Genomic DNA, 18,527 nt, shown 5'->3' with positions numbered 1-18,527 from the left:
CACCACCCCCCATTTGCATGCTAATTAAAAAAATAATAAAATAAAATAAAACTCCTTGTTTTCCCAATCACAGCAATCTATTCTTTTTTTCTTTCAGAGAACTTTTCAAAATCTATTTAATTATTTACTTGCTTGTTTTCTGTTTCTTCCACTCGTCTGTAAGCTCCACAAAGGCAGAATCTTGCTATCTTATTCATTATCTTTAATATCTAGCAAAAACCTGACACAGAGTAGGTGATGCTCAATAAATACTTGTGGGATTCACGTCTATCTTGTAGACATGTATATTCCTGTATAACTTGTGGGATTCATGTATAGTATGTCAAGGTCATCAAAAACAAGAAAACCCTGAAAAACTGCATAGTCAAGAGGAACCTAAGTAGACATGACAATTAATGAAATGTGGTATCCTGGATGGGATCCTGGAACAAAAATGGACTTAGGTAATAATAATGTACCAATATGGGTTCATTAGTTGTAATATATGTTCCATTCTAATATAATATGTCAATAATAGGGAAAATTATTTGCAAGATTGGGGGATATATAACTCTCTGTACCATCCTCTCAATTTTTCTGTAAATCGAAAATTAATCTAAAAACTAAAGTTAAACAACAGAACAAAACAAAACTCCTGGTGAATGAAAGACTATCAAAAAAGACTATCATGTGCTACCAACAATATTAGAGTGCAAACACATTCATTAAAAGTCAAGACTAAGTTAAAATTAATTTTGAAATTTCTAAAATTAATTTCACCACTTGAATATTAACCATTTAAGCCATCTCAACTGAAGAAAATAATCAGAGACTGGGCCACATAGTTATACCCTAGGAAAAGACTAATATAAAGAAGCCAGATCTACTTAACCAAAGGGTTTTCATGAGCATTGTTGTATAAACTGAAGAAAGGGTTTTGATCACAGTTGATCAAGCCAGAAGTATAATTCTTTTTAGGTTGAAATCATACATTTTAAAAGAAACTGCAGTATGTTGACACACATTACATTAGCTTCAGGTGTACAACACAGTGATCTGACAACTCTAGACAACTCTATATGTTAATTGTAGAATGCTTTGGGGTATGATGAGGAGACACTGCTATTCTGACCACTTTTCAAAAATTGATAGAATTCTTCTTGTTTTTATTCTGTGGAAGGACTGGATAGTTACACAGGGGGAACAGAGCAGCCCTGAATAGCTAACAGTCACTATCCATGCTAAGTGAAATTAAAGGTGGGAGTGAGGAGAGTGATATTGATAGCAGACAACTCAGGTAATTTGACTCTGCCAATACTCGTATTTCATTTTAGCCAATTGTTTCAACTTGTATTCTACCATTTTTTTCTTCAGAATAAAGGCAAAAATTAATAACTTGATGGTTACCTTCTGCCTTAAATTCTACCCTCTGCCAAAGTTCTAATGAACAACAAAATGGGCCAAGAGGTTAACCAGAAAAAGGGAGGAAAAATAAACTTAGTTATCTGTCAGTAAAGGTTATCACTTATGGGAGAGTTGATATTGACATCATGATTTCAATACTGAAAATGATAAATATTGCACTCATGCTCTGAGGTCAGACCGCCCAGCTTACATCCTGACTTAATTATTTACTAACTGGTAAATGGATCAAGTAGAAGTAGTTCTTAATCATTTAAATGAAAACAAAACTGAGTAGCAAAATATTTTATTTAATATAATCTACATAAAAACACTTTTTCATCACCAAAGTTCGTATCTTACTAGTACCTCAGACCAGTTTTTGCTGTCCCATACTCACTCCTCTAGCACCCATTTTAAAAGGAATAAAATTTTAAAGCTGGGAGAACTCAGGAGAAAGGAGGCGGATGAGAAGCCAGGTACATGGACATTAATTTCCAATCTGGAGCAATGATGAATTGCCTGTGTTAGATTTGGAAGGGCAGGGAATTAATTCCATCGTGCCTTCTGAGTTTTTCTGTCTTCATTCCTAACAGTCCTGTCATAATTCTAACCTTTTAGAAGAACAACTCAGGAAGGCAAAGATGTTCAGAGTTCAAGCTTTAAGGCAATGCTTTTTATCATGAAATAGAAACAAGACTAAACTTTTTTTTTTTTTTTTAAAGATTTTATTTATTTATTTGACAGAGAGAGACACAGCGAAAGAGAGAACACAAGCAGAGGGAGTGGGAGAGGGAGAAGCAGGCTTCCCGCGGAGCGGGTAGCCCGATGCGGGACTCGATCCCAGGACCCTGGGATCATGACCTGAGCTGAAGGCAGACACTTAACCATCTGAGCCACCCAGGCGCCCCTAAACTTTTTGAGAAAGAAAAATGCTCTCACCAAGAAGCAGCAAGTGGGGGTGGAGGTATGACAACACGGTAGCAAACAAGCAGCACACAGCTCACTTCTGCCCTATGTGGACTTCATATAGAAGAAGTCAGCAAAGTTCTACCCCATGGAGTCTTCTGCTCATTTATAGGACAAAATGCCACTGAGAACAGACTAAAACAAAATCAGACAGGTTTTCTGGACACCAACATGCAAAAGGGAAGGCTTCAATTCTATGAAGCAGTTCACAGTTAAAAGGCTAAACTACTTACAAACCACAGTCCTGGGTTCTGGTTTGCCTAACACAAAAAGCATGCACAAATGCAAATCTCACCCCCTTCTATTTTACAGGACAGAGCTCCTGTATTACCCAATTTGTTTGGAGATACAGATAGGCTGAAAACAACAAAAACAACAATAATAAAACACACACAACCATGCCTATTTACCTTGAATGGGATAAGAATAATGTGCTGGGCTTGGCTGGCTTGTGGTTAACCCTGTAGTGCAGGTAAGAACACTGTGTTGACTTGGAGATGGAGTCTGAATTAAACCACTTTCAGGTTTCATACCTGGCCACAATGCACCTGAATCAGATAAATTGGACCAGTTACAAACAATACACTGGGACTGAGGAGCACGGTTATGCTTTCAAATATCAGCCAGTAGGTTTAAAACCTAAATCTTAGAACAAAAGTAAATTTGCTTGTAAGAGAAAATTACTGATTCTCCCACTCATAATATACCACAAGCAAATACAATTTCAAAGACTGGGGAGTGGGGCCACAGAAACAAAAATCTTGTCAAAAACCCCAATAATGATATATATATAAGTTCATTTCAATGGTTGAGGGAGACTGACCAGGGTTCAGAAAAAAAAAGCTACTGACACCCAACTGGAGTATTTATTGTAGATAGTGCCTGATGATCATGTACAGTGATAAATCATTTATCCATTGTCAAGGTGGGAGACATTCCACATAAGTTTAAAATTCACTTACCCATTAAACAAGCACCAAATCTTTCTAAAATGTATTAATTAAGTACTTTTCTGCTTTCTTAAGCTGGTTATTTTGTTACCTGTTTCTTCTGATTAGGAAAGACATACTTGCTTATTTTTATAAATTAAAAACATTACAGAAATATATAACTTAGAAAAAATAAAGTCATATATAATCCCAGCATCCAGACTTAAGCACTATTAACAGTTTGCAGAAGTCACTTAGATTTCTTCTATGTATTTACTAATCTTTTTTCTTTTTAATAAAGATGGGATGTTATACATACTGTTCATAATTTGCTTTTCCACATAATACCTGTGAAAGACATCTTTCCAAGTCAGAACATATAAATCTCTCATACTGATAAATATCATAGCTGTTCACTTTTATTTTATTTTTATCACAATGCTCCTGAATGACAATCTTTCTAAAATATATTTATATCCTTTCCTGCCTTCTTTGCAGGGAGGAAATAGTGAACGTACCTTTAGATTTTCTCAGAATGATTGTCACAAAGATGAATAGTGTGCTGTGCTATATATATTACAGAGACACCCCCAGAGGCTACTGGGATATTTAAAGACATTTGTTTAGTACTAAACAGAACTCAGTTATGGTTCTCTATCATTTTGGTTTTTTTCTCTGTGACTTGTCACTTGACAATCTCTTGCTTCTCACTTTATCTCCTTTTCATTTGCAGTAAACTAAGAAACCATAAATGAAGCTTTGATTCTACATGACAGCCTAAGGATGTTCATTATGGCGAATAGTTTTAGTGACAATTTTGGCTATGCAAAAATCTATCTATAAAAAATCTTACTGTCTGGTTGTTCACTGTGTTCTGAACAGCTATGGCTGGTGGATCAGTGCAGTTGAAGCTAATAATTAGGTCCAAGAAGGTTCATCAATCACATTCCAGGTCAGAAATCAATACCAAGGTCAGCCACAGCTTGAAATTCAATATTAACTCATTTCATTCACTTCTAATCTGATACTGAATTTATAGAAATATAATGCACTGATAATACAGCCCTCTGCTTCACCAGGGCACTGAGATATCTAGATGCAACTCAGATCTGTAAAATCTGTTGATTAGTAAATGTAAGGGAGATGTGAAAATCTCAAATTGACATGGGATGTGGTAATCGCCTTGTTCCAAACTCAAAACACACACAAAAAAGTCATATTCTTTTCTCACCTATTAAACACATGAAATAACTTATTTGAGGAGAATGAAGAATACCATCATCTCTAGCATGCATTAGGAGGGTTGGCCCCCATTCCATGCTTAGTTTATGATCATTAGCCACAGCTAAAGTCCTAACTAAACCTAAATTTCAACACTAAAAATATTGAAAGTGTTATTTTTTAAACATTTATGTGAAATTTGAATATCAGTGCCATGATTCTTCCTGGTTGAGTATCACATTTTTTAGCAAACAAATTGCCATTTCAATGTCACAATAACTTTCAGATTTATTGTAATCAGTGTGATTTTTTTTTTCTAAATAGGTTTTGAATCTGAGGTGTTGGATCTGTGAACACATTCAGATTACACTGTACGAAAATATAATCTTATTAATGAGAATAGTATTACCTGTAAATGTTTTGCCAGTCTCATTACTTAGTACATATTTAAGTTTCAAAATATACAATGTCTATGAACTGGCCCTTCTTTTAAGGTCAAAAACCAGGGCAAAATGTCCAAGGCAAGTAGGGAAATGGCTACTTATGGTAGTTTTGAATGTTTTGACCAGAAACATGAAGTTGATATTTAAAATACAATTATTTTACAAAGAATAGAAGAATAAAAGGCCATATGAATACCACCTCCGGCATCACGGTAGCCTTGCTCTGAAAGCATATAAACATCTTCCTTTAAAAGCGCCCTTCCCACAATTCCAAGTCACAGGCAGCATGACCAAATGATCTGACTGTAGAGCAATACTGCCCATAGTGAAGATGAAACCAAATCCTAGTTTCCCGACTCCTAATCCACTGCTCTTTTCCTATAACTACCAAGCTTATCAAGTAACTTTAAGCACCAAGGGCCTGATGTGGAACAACAGCTGGCCTAACAATGGCAAATGAAGCCTGTCTCTGAGCGCTTTCCTCTTACTGCCCCACACTGGGGTCTTATCACAAACTCTACCCAAGTTTCTCAGCACAAATACTTCACCTTTGGTTAGTCACTAACCAAACTAATCTGGAGCAGCTCAGTTTATAGCTATACATATCAGAGTAGTGGATCTTTAGAGAAAAATTAGTTTGGTTAGGAACTGAGGTACATGCCAATGCTCAGGAAAAAACATATGAAAGAATATCTTGGTTTGTTGATTCGATAGCTCACGGGAATGAGCTATTACAAATACTAAGTAATTTAATCTGAGTATTTTTCCTAATTATAAAGGGAGTAGATGTATGTTACAGAAAATGAAGAAAACATAGAAAGTAAAAGAAAAAAAATTGCATAGTCTCATTGCAAAAAAAAAAAATACAGGCAGTTCTTGCTTTTGTACGGGACTGTATTACCTGAAACCTGTGCATAAGGCAACTATGTCCTTGCCTTACATGGTTCTGTCATAACTGAGATCAAATCTGTAGTGCCCGTACTGGAACATTCACATTTTTCTTTCAAATTATTCTTTATGTACATATTTTTAAAAAATATTAACTTGGCATATTATATTGCTTTTAGTTTTACATAATGCTTTTTTAATAAACTTTTCTCAAGATGCTCAATATTCTTTAAGAGTGTGAATTTATAAGAATATGATTTCTAAGTTTTCCATTCTATAGATACATTGCAATTTAACACACACCTTTCAATTCAAAATGTAGCCTGCTTCCAATCTTTTGCTGTTATAAATAATGTTGTGATGAGTATCTTGGTTTGAAAATTTGTGGGTATCTCTAACTAGTTCCATAGGATAAATCCCTAGAAGTGAAATTGCTGGGGGAAATGGCATGAACATCCTTAAGGTTCTTAATAGTATTACCAAATCTCCATCTCACATTAGAGTTCTTTCAAAAGAAGCTGAACAGTGGCAGCTAAGGTAATCTTTTATGAGCTCCTAAAAATAAATGGGTGCCCCTTTCCTCCCACATGTTCACCGAGATCACTGGAAGTTAACCCTCGAATTCTCTTTCTGCCATTCCACTACATTTCTATGGAGCTCTTAAAAAGAATATGACCACTATTCCTTTACTTTTACAGACTGCTCACAGTATAAGCCTCCTAGATTTCCTCTAGTCTTTTCTTCTTTCATCAAGAGGAGGAACATTTTTTAATTTCAAACTCAACTCTGAGACACAGACTAAACTTATGAGCAGTTCTGGAATTAAACAGACCCGGGTTCAATTCTAAACCCAGGCATTTCCTAATTGTATGACCTCAGGCTAGTCACTTGATCCTTCTAAGCCTGTTTCCTCATCTATAAAAAGGGATAATGCTACTGCTTACTCCCTAGGATTGTTCTAAGATTAAATAAGAGAATAATGTAAAGTGTGAGGTATTTGTTCCCAGCATACTGCATGGTATATAAAGCATTTCATAAACATTAGATATTATTATAACGAGATTTCCCAAAGCCCTGTTTACATCTGAAATAAAACAACAGACTAGTTAATCTAGTTTTAGTGCTAACAGGCAGCACTAAGATAAAATTGCCAAATCTTCACAAGAAGAAATAGTATTTTATACTTGAGTGAACACACTTTTAAAAAAACAGCCATGTCTAGGGCGCCTGGGTGGCTCAGTTGGTTAAGCGACTGCCTTTGGCTCAGGTCATGATCCCAGAGTCCTGGGATCGAGTCCCACATCGGGCTCCCGGCTCAGCGGGGAGCCTGCTTCTCCCTCTGACCCTATCCCCTCTCATGCTGTTTCTCTCTCTCTCTCTCTCTCTCTCAAATAAATAAATAAATAAAAACCTTAAAAAAAAAAAACAAAAAAACAGCCATGTCTATAATTTCCTTAACAAAGTCTGAGAACATGCCACATCTATCATTCACATTACCCCAACCTAAGTCTCCCTCCAGTAAGCTTCATATATTACTTAAGAGTCAGATTTAGCTGATTCTCTTTCTTTGAAATACCGATAGAAAAATTTATGAAACAAGTCTCCCTCACTCCCAAATATTAAACAAAACCAGATTAATGAAATAGCCTGTTACTACCAATATTTCTTCACAATATAAACAGTTTCAAGTTTTTACCAAGGACCTATTATACAGAATTTTTTTTCTTTCTTTAATACAAGGGAAATGCAGTGATCATAAAAGATACCATAATATGCACATGGCACTATGTTAGGTATTCCATAATCTCAGATCAGAGATATAATAGAATTTTATTAAATACTGAACAGCAGGAATGACCAACAGTTCAACAATGTCATAAATGGCTCTGGGCTTGCTAATAATGAATTTCAATCAAAACAGAAGGTAAAAAACTGATATAAAAATACTTACTTTATACTTGCTAGCTTTTACTAGTCAGCTGTTGAAAAATTAGCTTTAACATATGCAAAAAGATATAAGCACAAACATATTCACAGAGAGTTCCATTTCCAAAAGGACTGCTCAGTCTTGGCTGGTTAAATATATAACAAATTTAAGATTTTAGTATACTGGCTGATACTGATGGGGAAACAAGAGCATTTCTGTTTGTTTTCTTCCATGAAGTTATCAACTACCACTATCATTAATACATAACCTCCCATTTTTGTTTCTAGTAGTTATCAGGAGCCAAGGCATGCTAACAAGCCTAGAACTAAGAAAGCTGTCACTAGCATAAAGGACTAGCCAAATGGGCCAGGTAAAGCAGGAATGTAGAAACCAAAAGCAGGCAACACTAATACATCCAGAATCTGTGGCGATCTGTTTAGAAGATCTGATTTCCAGCTAGTTTCAGTAAAGGCTACAGAGATATAATTTTATTAACATGCTGCATATGTGAAAATAATACAGTATTCTCTCAATTTTCTAACACTGGTTCTAGGACACCAGGAAAGGGACAATAAAGCACACTGCATATATCTATCAACTTACACACACACAGAGAAATCAGCACAGATATTAAGTGCTCAGAGTCTCAAACTGACTTCTGGTGAATCAATCTAATTCACAGTTCATGTCCAACATACCTAAAACCACAGAACAAACAAAGCACAAGATAAGGCTATATAAAATTGGGGATTCTCCTCATTCTAAGATCACTTGTTGGTTCAGCAGAGCAACAACTGATCAGTTTAGGGCAGAGGGAGGAAAAGAGGGAGAAATTGACCAAAAAAAAGGAGAGTACACTATAAGGCATACTCTATCTGGATATTTAGGTTACCAAGTTTTAACAGGAAAATGAATCACCTCAAAATATATTTATTATGCTTATCTAACCATGGTAACATGTTTTATATAAAGAAATAGTAATTCTTCAAAGAGTTTCCCAAACACTTAAAGATTCCAAGCTTTATAGTCAAGATTTAGTACCTTGGAAATGACTAAATTTTGGCAGATACACAAATGAGTATTGAAAGTTATGATTTTATTTAATATGCAGCAAACATACTATTGGAAAGTTACACACCCAACTTCTATCAAACTTGTAACTGAGTAGGTACTCTGTAAAGAACCACCCATCAACTTTCAGCTTCCTGATTAGGCATAGTTGATTTTTGGGGAAAGATCGAAGTTTCTGGGGGATAAAAATCAACACTCTTAGAAACTGCTTATAATAGAATGCCTTACCGAAAGGAGGTAGTCCATATGTTTGGGTTGCCTGAGGGTAGACAGCATAGGGTTGAGACTGCTGTAGTGTCTGGTACGGAGTCTGCCCAGGGTAAGCAGTTTCCGACACAGGAACTGAGAGGATATGTGCATAAGGTCTAGAAAAGTTCAAGAAAATAAAAACTTTCATGTGTGATTTATTTTTAATGAAAAATAGAGGAAATAGTTAATACCACTAAAAGCAAAATATCAGCAATGAGGAGACTAACCTTCCACATAAAATGTCTCTTACTACGGTCAGAAGGTAGAACTAATTTTTCCTTTCCAGATTCTACTATCACCTAAGAAACATCTTTATGGGAAATTCAGTAATTCCAAATATCCTCCCAAGGTCCAATTACTTTGCTACAACCATCTGTGATATACCACATGCAAACTTGTAGATAAACTTGTTTATCTACATGTAGAATGAACGCCTAATGTAACAGAAAAGTGGACAGATTGGGACTCAACAATTGGTTCTTATTCTCCACCTAGCCCTCTGGGCCAAACAAGTTCTAAGAGGGAGAGTAGGACTTGAGAGAGGGTTAGGCTGGTAGAGAAAAGGCAAGCGACCACTACACATCAAAGAACAGGGAGTAGGGGTGGGCCCCAATATCCCCAGATCAAGCCTACAAAACAGGAGCCAGATAACTAATAAAACCTGAGAAGTCCCAGACAGGACTCAGAATCTTCCCACTGATGTTTAAGCCAGAGTATACTGCCATGAGTTGCAGCCAACCACATCAGGTTTAGCTAGGGAATTTGAATTCAGCAGTAAAACTTCTGGGACTTTAGCTAGATGACCTGGTCATTTCATCCATGCAATAAAATGGTCCCACACTTTGTGCACTGAATTTTTAGATACCAGTTATTTTATTTGGTATTATGCTGCACTTACAATGCAAGCATTTTGTGTACCACATAAATATGAACAATAAAAATATTCGGAGAAAGGAATGTTTCAGAAGGGGAAAACATTTTTTTTTCAGCTTTGGGGAAAAGGAAAATGAAGTAAGGCTATAAAGAAGCAGTATGTGAGCTGAGCAAATAAGACGTGCAGAAATGGGAAAGAAAGGGTGTTCAAGGAAAAGAGAAAAACTCTGGCAAAGGTATAGAGGAAGGCAAACAAGGGCTTAAGCCTATAAGGAGCATAGATTATATTAAAGGACATATATAAAGTGAAGGGGAGTAGCAAAAGAAGGAAAGATAGCAAAGACCTCGAATACCAGGCTGAGTTCAGACCAATCTGAAACAATGTGAAATTGCTGAGCAAAGAGTGACAAGATCAGAGCTGTTCTTGAATAAAGATTAGTTTGACACTGCTTTGTAAAATGGGTTAGAAGGGGGAGAAAGTTGAAGTAGAGTTAAAAAATAGCTATAATGCAATGGTTCGTGTAAGTGCTAAAGACGTCTGAATTAAGATAGAATGCATAGCTAATAAGGTGTCCTGAACGCAACAGGTATGTAAATTATTTTTTGAATAGGCAGATGAATTTGGAATGCACCTCCATCTTCACATCTGTTCTTCTTAGCTAGATCTGAACCAAGAAATAGCTCAGGCTATAGCTGTTAATCAAGTCACATGGGAATAATTTAAAATCTTTGTGACGTCAAATGGATTGATCTCCAGATATGTTAAAGATCATAATATCCTTTTTTCCTGTAGTGTCTGTCTTTATAGCTCTAAGTATTTTCTTATTTCCTTCATAATGATCTCAAGAGAATAGGTTCAGTCATTTCACAGAAGAAAATCATATGAAAACGACTGGTCCAGATGCTATTAGTGTTAAATACCAGATTAGAATTTGGAGAACTCATTGAATTGACCTTTTAGTTATTTGTTAACTGATGAAAAATTCAAAAGGTATAAACAAGCACAAAAAGGAAAAAAAATGCCAGTTTTCTTTTTATAAACAGTCCCATAGGTATCAGTCACCTCTGTTACCAATTCCTTTATGTGTTCTGCCTATGTAAGCACCTGGGAATACATCCAACTTCAATAAACACACTCACATGTATCTAATGACGTATGTGCAGGCTTACTCTTTATCAACGCCCATTTGGTAGTCTGGCATACACCCAGTTCTGTACCTGCTCATCTTAGAGATGATTAGCTTGTGGATCTTAAATGCTGATCTTACCTGCTGAAGGCCCAAAACGTTGCCTCTTAGTGACTTCAACCCGCTAAGCCTAACTTCAAGCCTAATTCTACTTTGAGGACATTCCTAAAGCAAGAAACTGAACATAGATTAGGCTGAGAAGTCCCACTAGGAGGCTGGCTTGTGCTGTGTTTATTGATCTAGCAAGGTAGAGGAAAGAGAGAATGATCAGAGGTCAATCACTGATATGCTTTGATCACGAACAGTATTTTTCATTTTCAGTGGCCATTCATTTACAGCAAGCTCCTGGGTAACAGTGATCTATTCCAGGCAACCATCTACTTTTTAAAAGCATGTTACAAAGACTCTACATTTAGAGGGAATAAAAAAAGTAGAGTAGGGTCAGAAAACATGAGAGATGAAATGAAGTTAAATGTCCACTTAATAAGTTAAATATCAAATTAAATTTTGAAATGAACCTAGAGAAAAGGCATACAGATTTTTGAAATAATTATTGAACTTACTTTGCAGAATACATTTGTGAGGTATAATCATTGGATGAGCGAGGGATGTAATCGGTGCATGTCATAACTGAAAGAAAGATATCATCAGGTAAAAAGTTAGAACATTTCAAAAATGAAATGAGAAAATTGCATATCTCACTGTAGAGTCTTTCAAACTAAGTAACAGATTACAGCTTGGACATGAGAAATTTAGAACGACTAAGCAGTAGAAAATCCCTCTCTCTTACAGTAATGGGTTTAGAGACTTTTAGAGACAGTAAAAGAAGCCAGAATATGGAGGGTATGGAAAAGAGCTGAAGGTTAGTACCAGTTGATCTCTCTCTTTATCCATCACTGATCTAAAGCCACAGATGAAGTAACTTCCTAAATTTTCACTGTGCTCACAGGCAAACTTAAAAAGCAAGATCCATATCTAAGAAACCGCATTATACTTCTTCAGCTTATTCATTCTCTGGGTGCTTCCACTCATGTGAGTAAAAAGCCCTAAGAATGACTTGCAGGAAGACAGATTTGGGGGGGGTGGGGAGTATTCCATTTTATTAGAAAATTGTTGCTACTGCTGTGTACAAAAGATGCAAGTATGCTTCCATACCACTATTTTTTCAGCTTTGTGGTGAAGGCTTTCAAGTTTGGCAAAGCAAAGACAGATCTGAGGAACTGATGTGATGCTCTGATGAACCATCAAGTAGAGACTTTCATAACTAGTGTCCTCTTGACCCCTATGACTTCATCTAAAATAGCTGCTGTGAAGGCTTAACCCTCATGATTTTATCTGTAAATATTCAACTCAAGTCTGACAGGTAGCAGAATCCTATTCACTAGGCACTATTTCAGTCCATGCTGTAGACAGAGTTACATCAGAAAGAACTTGTACCAGACCCCTGAACTGTCCAAGTACTTCGTACTTCAACATCTGAAAAGGAGGCTGTTCTACTATTAATAAGGATTAAGAGTAAACCAACTAACTTTATGTCTAGCTGGGTTTCCTGAGTGAACTAAAAAGGGAATTCTGGTCAAGAGTACACAAGGGGCCAATTCATGGCCAATAGTAAGGCAAACTGACATCTTGTCCATTGCCATTGTTCAAGGTCTTTAAAAATAATTACTGGAAATTTGTAGACCACATTCATCCATAATAATTTTGACAAAAATGAAAGAGATCTCAATTAGTCTAAAGTTCTTCACATCCATCACAGAGAACATAACTTCATTTGAATACTGCATGATGGTTCCTTCCCTGCTGACAACTACTTTCAAAAACCCAAACCCTTTTCCTCCTCTGATTTAATTCTAGAAGAGATTGACAAAACATCCTGGGAGATTTAGGCTGATATTTACTTCTTTAAAGAATGAATGAGGCTTTATTTTTGCAGTACTTAGGAACCGTGAAAGGATTATAAACAGTCAAGGCATAATCTGCTATATTAGAACAGCAGCAGTGGAGATGAGGGGCAACCTTGAAATACATTCTGAAGGTAAAACAGGACATTCTGACGGATCTGTATGTAAGGAATGAGGAAAACAGGGGAATATGGGATAATTTCTATGTTTTCGGCTTGAGCAACTGGAAGAACAGTGAAACCACTTCCTAAGATGGGGCAGTTTGGGAAAAGAAGAGATTTGAGGGGGGCTAAGGGAATAAAAAGCTTTCCCACATTTTTTTAAAAGATTTTATTTATTTATTTGTCAGAGAGAGCGAGCGAGCACAAGCAGGGGGAGCAGCAGGCAGAGGGAGAGAGAGAAGCAGGCTCCCCGCTGAGCAAGGAGCCTGACGTGGGACGTGATCCCAGGACCCTGGCTGAAGGCAGACGCTTAACCAACTGAGCCACCCAGGTGTCCCAAAAGCTTTCCCACATTTTAAGTATGACTTTCCCTTCAGATATCTAAGTTGTGATGCCAAATAGGCAGTTGGATATACAAATGAAATCAGGGGAGAAGTCAAACTGGAAATATAAATTTGGAATTCATCAGCAATGTATACAATATTTAAAGTAATGTAGTGGATGAGAGGATGCAGAAAGAGAAAAGAATGCTGGACTAGAAATAAATCCTAAGGCCCAACATTCAGAGTTCAGGCAGAGGAAGAAGGACCAACAAAAGAGAAAGGTGGGAGGAAAAGTGGTGAGAGGCAGAATATGAGAAGAAACATCCACTAGATGTTCCACTACTCTCAGAATAACTGCAAGTTAACTAATGACCTTGAGAGGAGCAATTTCATTGTGAAGAGTGGTGACAGAAGCTAAATTTGAGAGGGCTGAAGAATGAATGGGAGGCAAGAAAACAAGAAAGGGCAACTCTTTCCAGAAGTTCCAATGGGTCATGGAACAAAGAAAAGGTCTATAACTAGTGGGGAACATGGAGCCAAAGGAGGATTTTGTTTGTGTTTTAAAATGGCAGATACAGGTGCCTGGGTGGCTCAACTGGTTAAGCGACTGCCTTTGGCTCAGGTCATGATCCCAGAATCCTGGGATCGAGTCCCATGTCGGGCTCCCTGCTCAGCGGGGAGTCTGCTTCTCCCTCTGACCCTACCCCCTCTTGTGCACTCTCTCTCTCAAATAAATAAAATCTTTAAAAAACAAACAAACAAATAAATAAATAAATAAAATGGCAGATACTCCTGTGCGCTTACATGGATCCTCAAAAGCCTTCCCTGTTCTTGAAGGAGGTTGGACCACAGGATTGCAGGCAAAAGAACCCCAACAATGAGGAATAGACGTTATTCCTGCATCACCACAAGCCAAAGAACAATCTAGTTAAAATTCTTAAAGGACGTTATACAATTTGCCCCAAGCTCTTATTGTGAGAAAACTGAAATCATTGCGACAATGAAGAATGGGGATCAAACATGTCTAAACCTGGATTCGGCAGATGTGAAAGAACTGATTCAAGAGTGGGAAAAACAGGTCAGCCAAAAGAAAAAGCAAAAGAAAGGAAACGATATCAAAAAAGCAAGAAAGTTTTAAAAGTTAAAAAATCTCAACATCCTCATCAAAAGACCACATAAGCAACCACTTTACCAACAAGTGTTTTGTGTTAAAAAGGTTCAATTATACTGAAATAATTGCAAAAGGGGATGGTGTCTTAATACATAAGCTTTTTTTTTTGACTAGAAAAGTTTAAGCATTGTTGTGAAAGCTAGAAAGTTGCTTTTAAAATCCAAATGTTAATAAAAAAAAAAAATGGCAGGTACTGTGTCATGTCTCTTTACTGACAGGAAGGATTAAGAAGAGAAGAAGAATGTGATGATGCAGGTGCAGTCTTAGTTACAACAATACCAAAGTCCTTGGGGAAGGTAAGAAAGGGTTAGCTATAGAGCCCAAATAAAAGGTCTTACTGTTGACAGGAGCAAGAATACTATTTCCGGGGGCACCTGGGTGGCTCAGTCGTTAAGCGTCTGCCTTCGGCTCAGGTCATGATCTCAGGGTCCTGGGATCGAGCCCCACGTCAGGCTCCCTGCTCAGCAGGAGGCCTGCTTCTCCCTCTCCCACTCCCCCTGCTTGTGTTCCTGCTCTCACTATGCCTCTCTCTGTCATATAAATAAATAAAATCTTTAAAAAAAAAAAAAAAGAATACTATTTCCGTCCTGGTAAGAATGAAGCAAGAAAACATGGGTACAAACACAGGTAGGCTTAATGATTTGGTGGTGGTGGGAGGATAAGGAGGTTTCTTGTCTGACAACTTCTATTTGCAATAGAGCCACTGGTTAAGAATGAGGAAAGGTAAGTGAGGATATAGGTACTTGGGAGAGGAAAGTAAGTGCTGTGAAATATCAAAAGGTAAAATTCATTAGGGAAATGTAGTAGGATTTCCAAGCATGCTGGGTGCCTAGTTGAGGCCTTGTGAGTAGTAAGTCAGCTAGGTATATAATTTATCCAGTAATGTTTAGCTATGTGAATGCACGAAAAGGGAAGATGGAGAGTATTAAATTAGGACTGGGGTTTAGCAAGGAGAGTACAAGAGGCAAAGTTATCGAAGGTACTTGTAAGGGAACAATTATAATAAACAGCCACAAGAATCCATGCGGAGTAAGAAGGGACATAAGGCAGACAGATATGATGACAGGTATTGGATAGGTCATCTACATGGATTTTGAAATCACCAAGAAGAATAAGAGTTTGGATGGAGAAGAAAACCAAGAAGACCTAGTCTTTAAAGAGCAAAATGACTAGGAGTTCAGAAAGGTAGAGGAGGCATAAATATAGACTTCAAAGGAACTGGAGTTTTTGGAGAGAAAAAGAGAAAGAGAAATGATCTGGAAGGAGCAAGAAGACTCAACTTATTTCCTGGCCCTGGAATATGTAAGAAACAGGTCTTTTTCTTGGGGATGAGTGGGACATTAAAAAAATCAGAGAGACTTTTCACTGATTAGAGCAGTTTCCCACAGTCTGGACAGTTTCTCATATGCATCAGAATCACCTAGCTATCTTCTTGAAAATATAGATTCCCATCCATATCAGATCTGATATGAATGATAATCTCTGAAAATGAGGCCAGAATTCTACATTACAAACAAGCACTCCAGATGATTCTTAAGTACACTAAGAGCTGGAGAACCACTAGAATAGTACCTTTGAGGAAATAATATACATAACTCAAAATACACTATTTCCTTTCTTCCTTCCTTCTTTCATTCCTTCCTTCCTCTGTCCTTCCTTTTTTTTTTTTAAGACATCATTTTCTAATACATGGAAGTACGTCAAGTTAAGTATAACCACTTTAAGAGCAGAAAAATTCCCTAAACAAGTGTCTTTTTAAAAAGTGTCTTATACAAATTTATTCTTTTAAAGTATGTGGTAAAATATGGAGAAGCACCGATATTTAATTTCAGGGATGACTGTCCTATGGAGGCAACCTGGGGGCGTATGTGGGTATACTAGAGAAAACTTACATCTCTGCAAAAAAACAAACCCAGAACACTCTACAAATTTTTGTCCATCATATGAAAGTATCTTTTATATAGGAGAAAGCAAGTTAGTGAGTGGAAGATGTATCTTATTGGGCTGGATCCCTCCCAGGGCCCAGTATCAATTTGGGGCTCTTAAGGGGATTACTTTTCTTTTTTGGCACAGATGGATAGGTAGAGTCATTTGGTTATTAGAAGGTGGAGAAACATCAGTGTCTCTGGAGGAGCAGTTAGAGGTTGGCCCACAGACTTTTCTGATTTTGAGCAACGCAGTAATACCTTTAGAACATCCAACTTCGGAACAAAACAAAAATAAAATCACCAAGTGTGACTCCTTAGGTAAATGGATTCCATGCGATTTTCTTCCTCAACTGGTATGTCAAATAAAGCTTATATGAGAGCATAAGGATGAAAACACACACATACACACACACACACGGACAGGAAAGGCTTCTGGATATATGGGACAAACAAGTCAATCAGTGAAAACCAATTATAAAAGAACCGCATCACCCATTTATAGGAATACCTCTTTCATCATGCATAGAATATAGTACTTACTTTCCTCTGACATGGTAAGGTTTGAAGCAAGGCTTGAAGTTTCAGGTTTCTGATCACTGACTTCAGGGCTGCTCACTTGACTTGAGAGAACCAAAATGAATACATTAGCCCCTCATGGACTTGCTGTGTTGCTAAAAGTGATTACGTCAAACCCATTCCTCTCCCTAGGCTATACAAGTAAGAGGCAAAGTAAGTCTTCTCCATGGTATCATTATTCTAAAACAAGAAAAAGCAAACCAAACTGCGCCATCACTTTGTTTCCAAAGTTCCACAGGAAAGTGGGGAGAGTCCTGATTTCAGAGAGGGGTTCTCATAACTACTTGAGAAGTTTTTTTCAAATTACACATGATTGCTTCCAAGAAGGGGGTTCTGAACCTTAAAATTGTTCATTCTACTGTACTTCTCTTTTCCTCCAATTAAAAAAAAATTTTTTTTAATTTGTTATCATATCCCCTGAGCAATATCTTTTTTTAAGTTATAAGGAGAACTCAGACAAATTACAAAAGGTAAATCACATAAACTGGGAGAACAAATCATTATGTTAGACACTTTAATGATGGCAAAATTCTCACTGGAATTCTGGAATGCATATTTTACTAACTTTCATCCCTCACAATGTCCTCCCTCTTCCTTCTACCTTACTTTCTACTTTCCAGTTATTCTCTCAATTACCAGGATAGCATAGTGGTTAAGGGTACAGATTTTTGAGCCAGATTGCTTGCACTCATATTCCACTCTGCCAAAACTAGCTTAATGACTTTGGGCTGAACTTCTTTGTACCCCAGTTGCAACTGTCAAAGAGGGACAATAACAGAGCCTAACACATAGGGTTGTTATACGGATTAATGAGTTAATATATGAAAAGTACTTAGAGACGAGAACAGAGTAAATGCAATATAACCACAGCCACTACTATTATATTACGACTTCACCCTAGCCCAGGCATCCTTCCCACATGCATTTTCCTTAGAAAGAAATCTGCTTTGCTATTCTATACTCTAGGGAGAAGTGAACACTGTACCAGGGGCTCCATATATCTCCAAAGATAAGACTAATAAAAGGTAAGAGTCGTTTCTACACAGTAAAATTTTTAAAAGAAATGTTATTTATATAAAAAATACACAGCATCAAAATTCTTAAAGCTCTCATCTCTTTTCTGAATGGACCTCTAACATTCAAGTATAATATCAAGATTTTCCCCCGATATATTCTGAATTTTCAGATACTACACTTGATCTTAGCCAAAAGGCCGAGAAGCGATTATTCTGAATTTTCAAACAATTTTTCCTCAGATGTAATTAACTTTTTTTTTAAGTTTATTTATTTATTTATTTTAGTAATCTCTACACCCAGCAGGGGCTTG

At 36.9% G+C, this 18,527-nt stretch overlaps 1 protein-coding gene and 1 pseudogene across 5 annotated transcripts in view; both read right to left on the bottom strand.

The window, feature by feature from the left end:
- Positions 1-18,527, bottom strand: part of EYA3 (EYA transcriptional coactivator and phosphatase 3) — a 111,074-nt gene that overhangs the window by 39,849 nt on the left and 52,698 nt on the right. For 3 of the 5 annotated variants that reach the window (XM_032390098.1, XM_032390095.1, XM_032390102.1), the window contains 4 exons: positions 17,165-17,244; positions 11,701-11,767; positions 9,057-9,193; positions 2,760-2,897 (listed from right to left, as the gene is read on the bottom strand). In XM_032390098.1, coding sequence (XP_032245989.1) covers positions 2,760-2,897; positions 9,057-9,193; positions 11,701-11,767; positions 17,165-17,244 — 422 coding nt within the window. The remainder of the gene's footprint in view (positions 1-2,759; positions 2,898-9,056; positions 9,194-11,700; positions 11,768-17,164; positions 17,245-18,527) is intronic. The other 2 variants (XM_032390123.1, XM_032390112.1) reach the window with 1 other exon arrangement.
- Positions 18,323-18,425, bottom strand: LOC116627224 (annotated as a pseudogene).

The sequence above is a fragment of the Phoca vitulina genome, unplaced genomic scaffold (genome assembly GCF_004348235.1).
Source record: "Phoca vitulina isolate PV1807 unplaced genomic scaffold, GSC_HSeal_1.0 scaffold2, whole genome shotgun sequence".
NCBI classification, from domain to species: Eukaryota; Metazoa; Chordata; class Mammalia; order Carnivora; family Phocidae; genus Phoca; species Phoca vitulina.
Note: the sequence above shows the minus strand (reverse complement) of the source record. Positions and strands in the feature narration are given on the sequence as shown.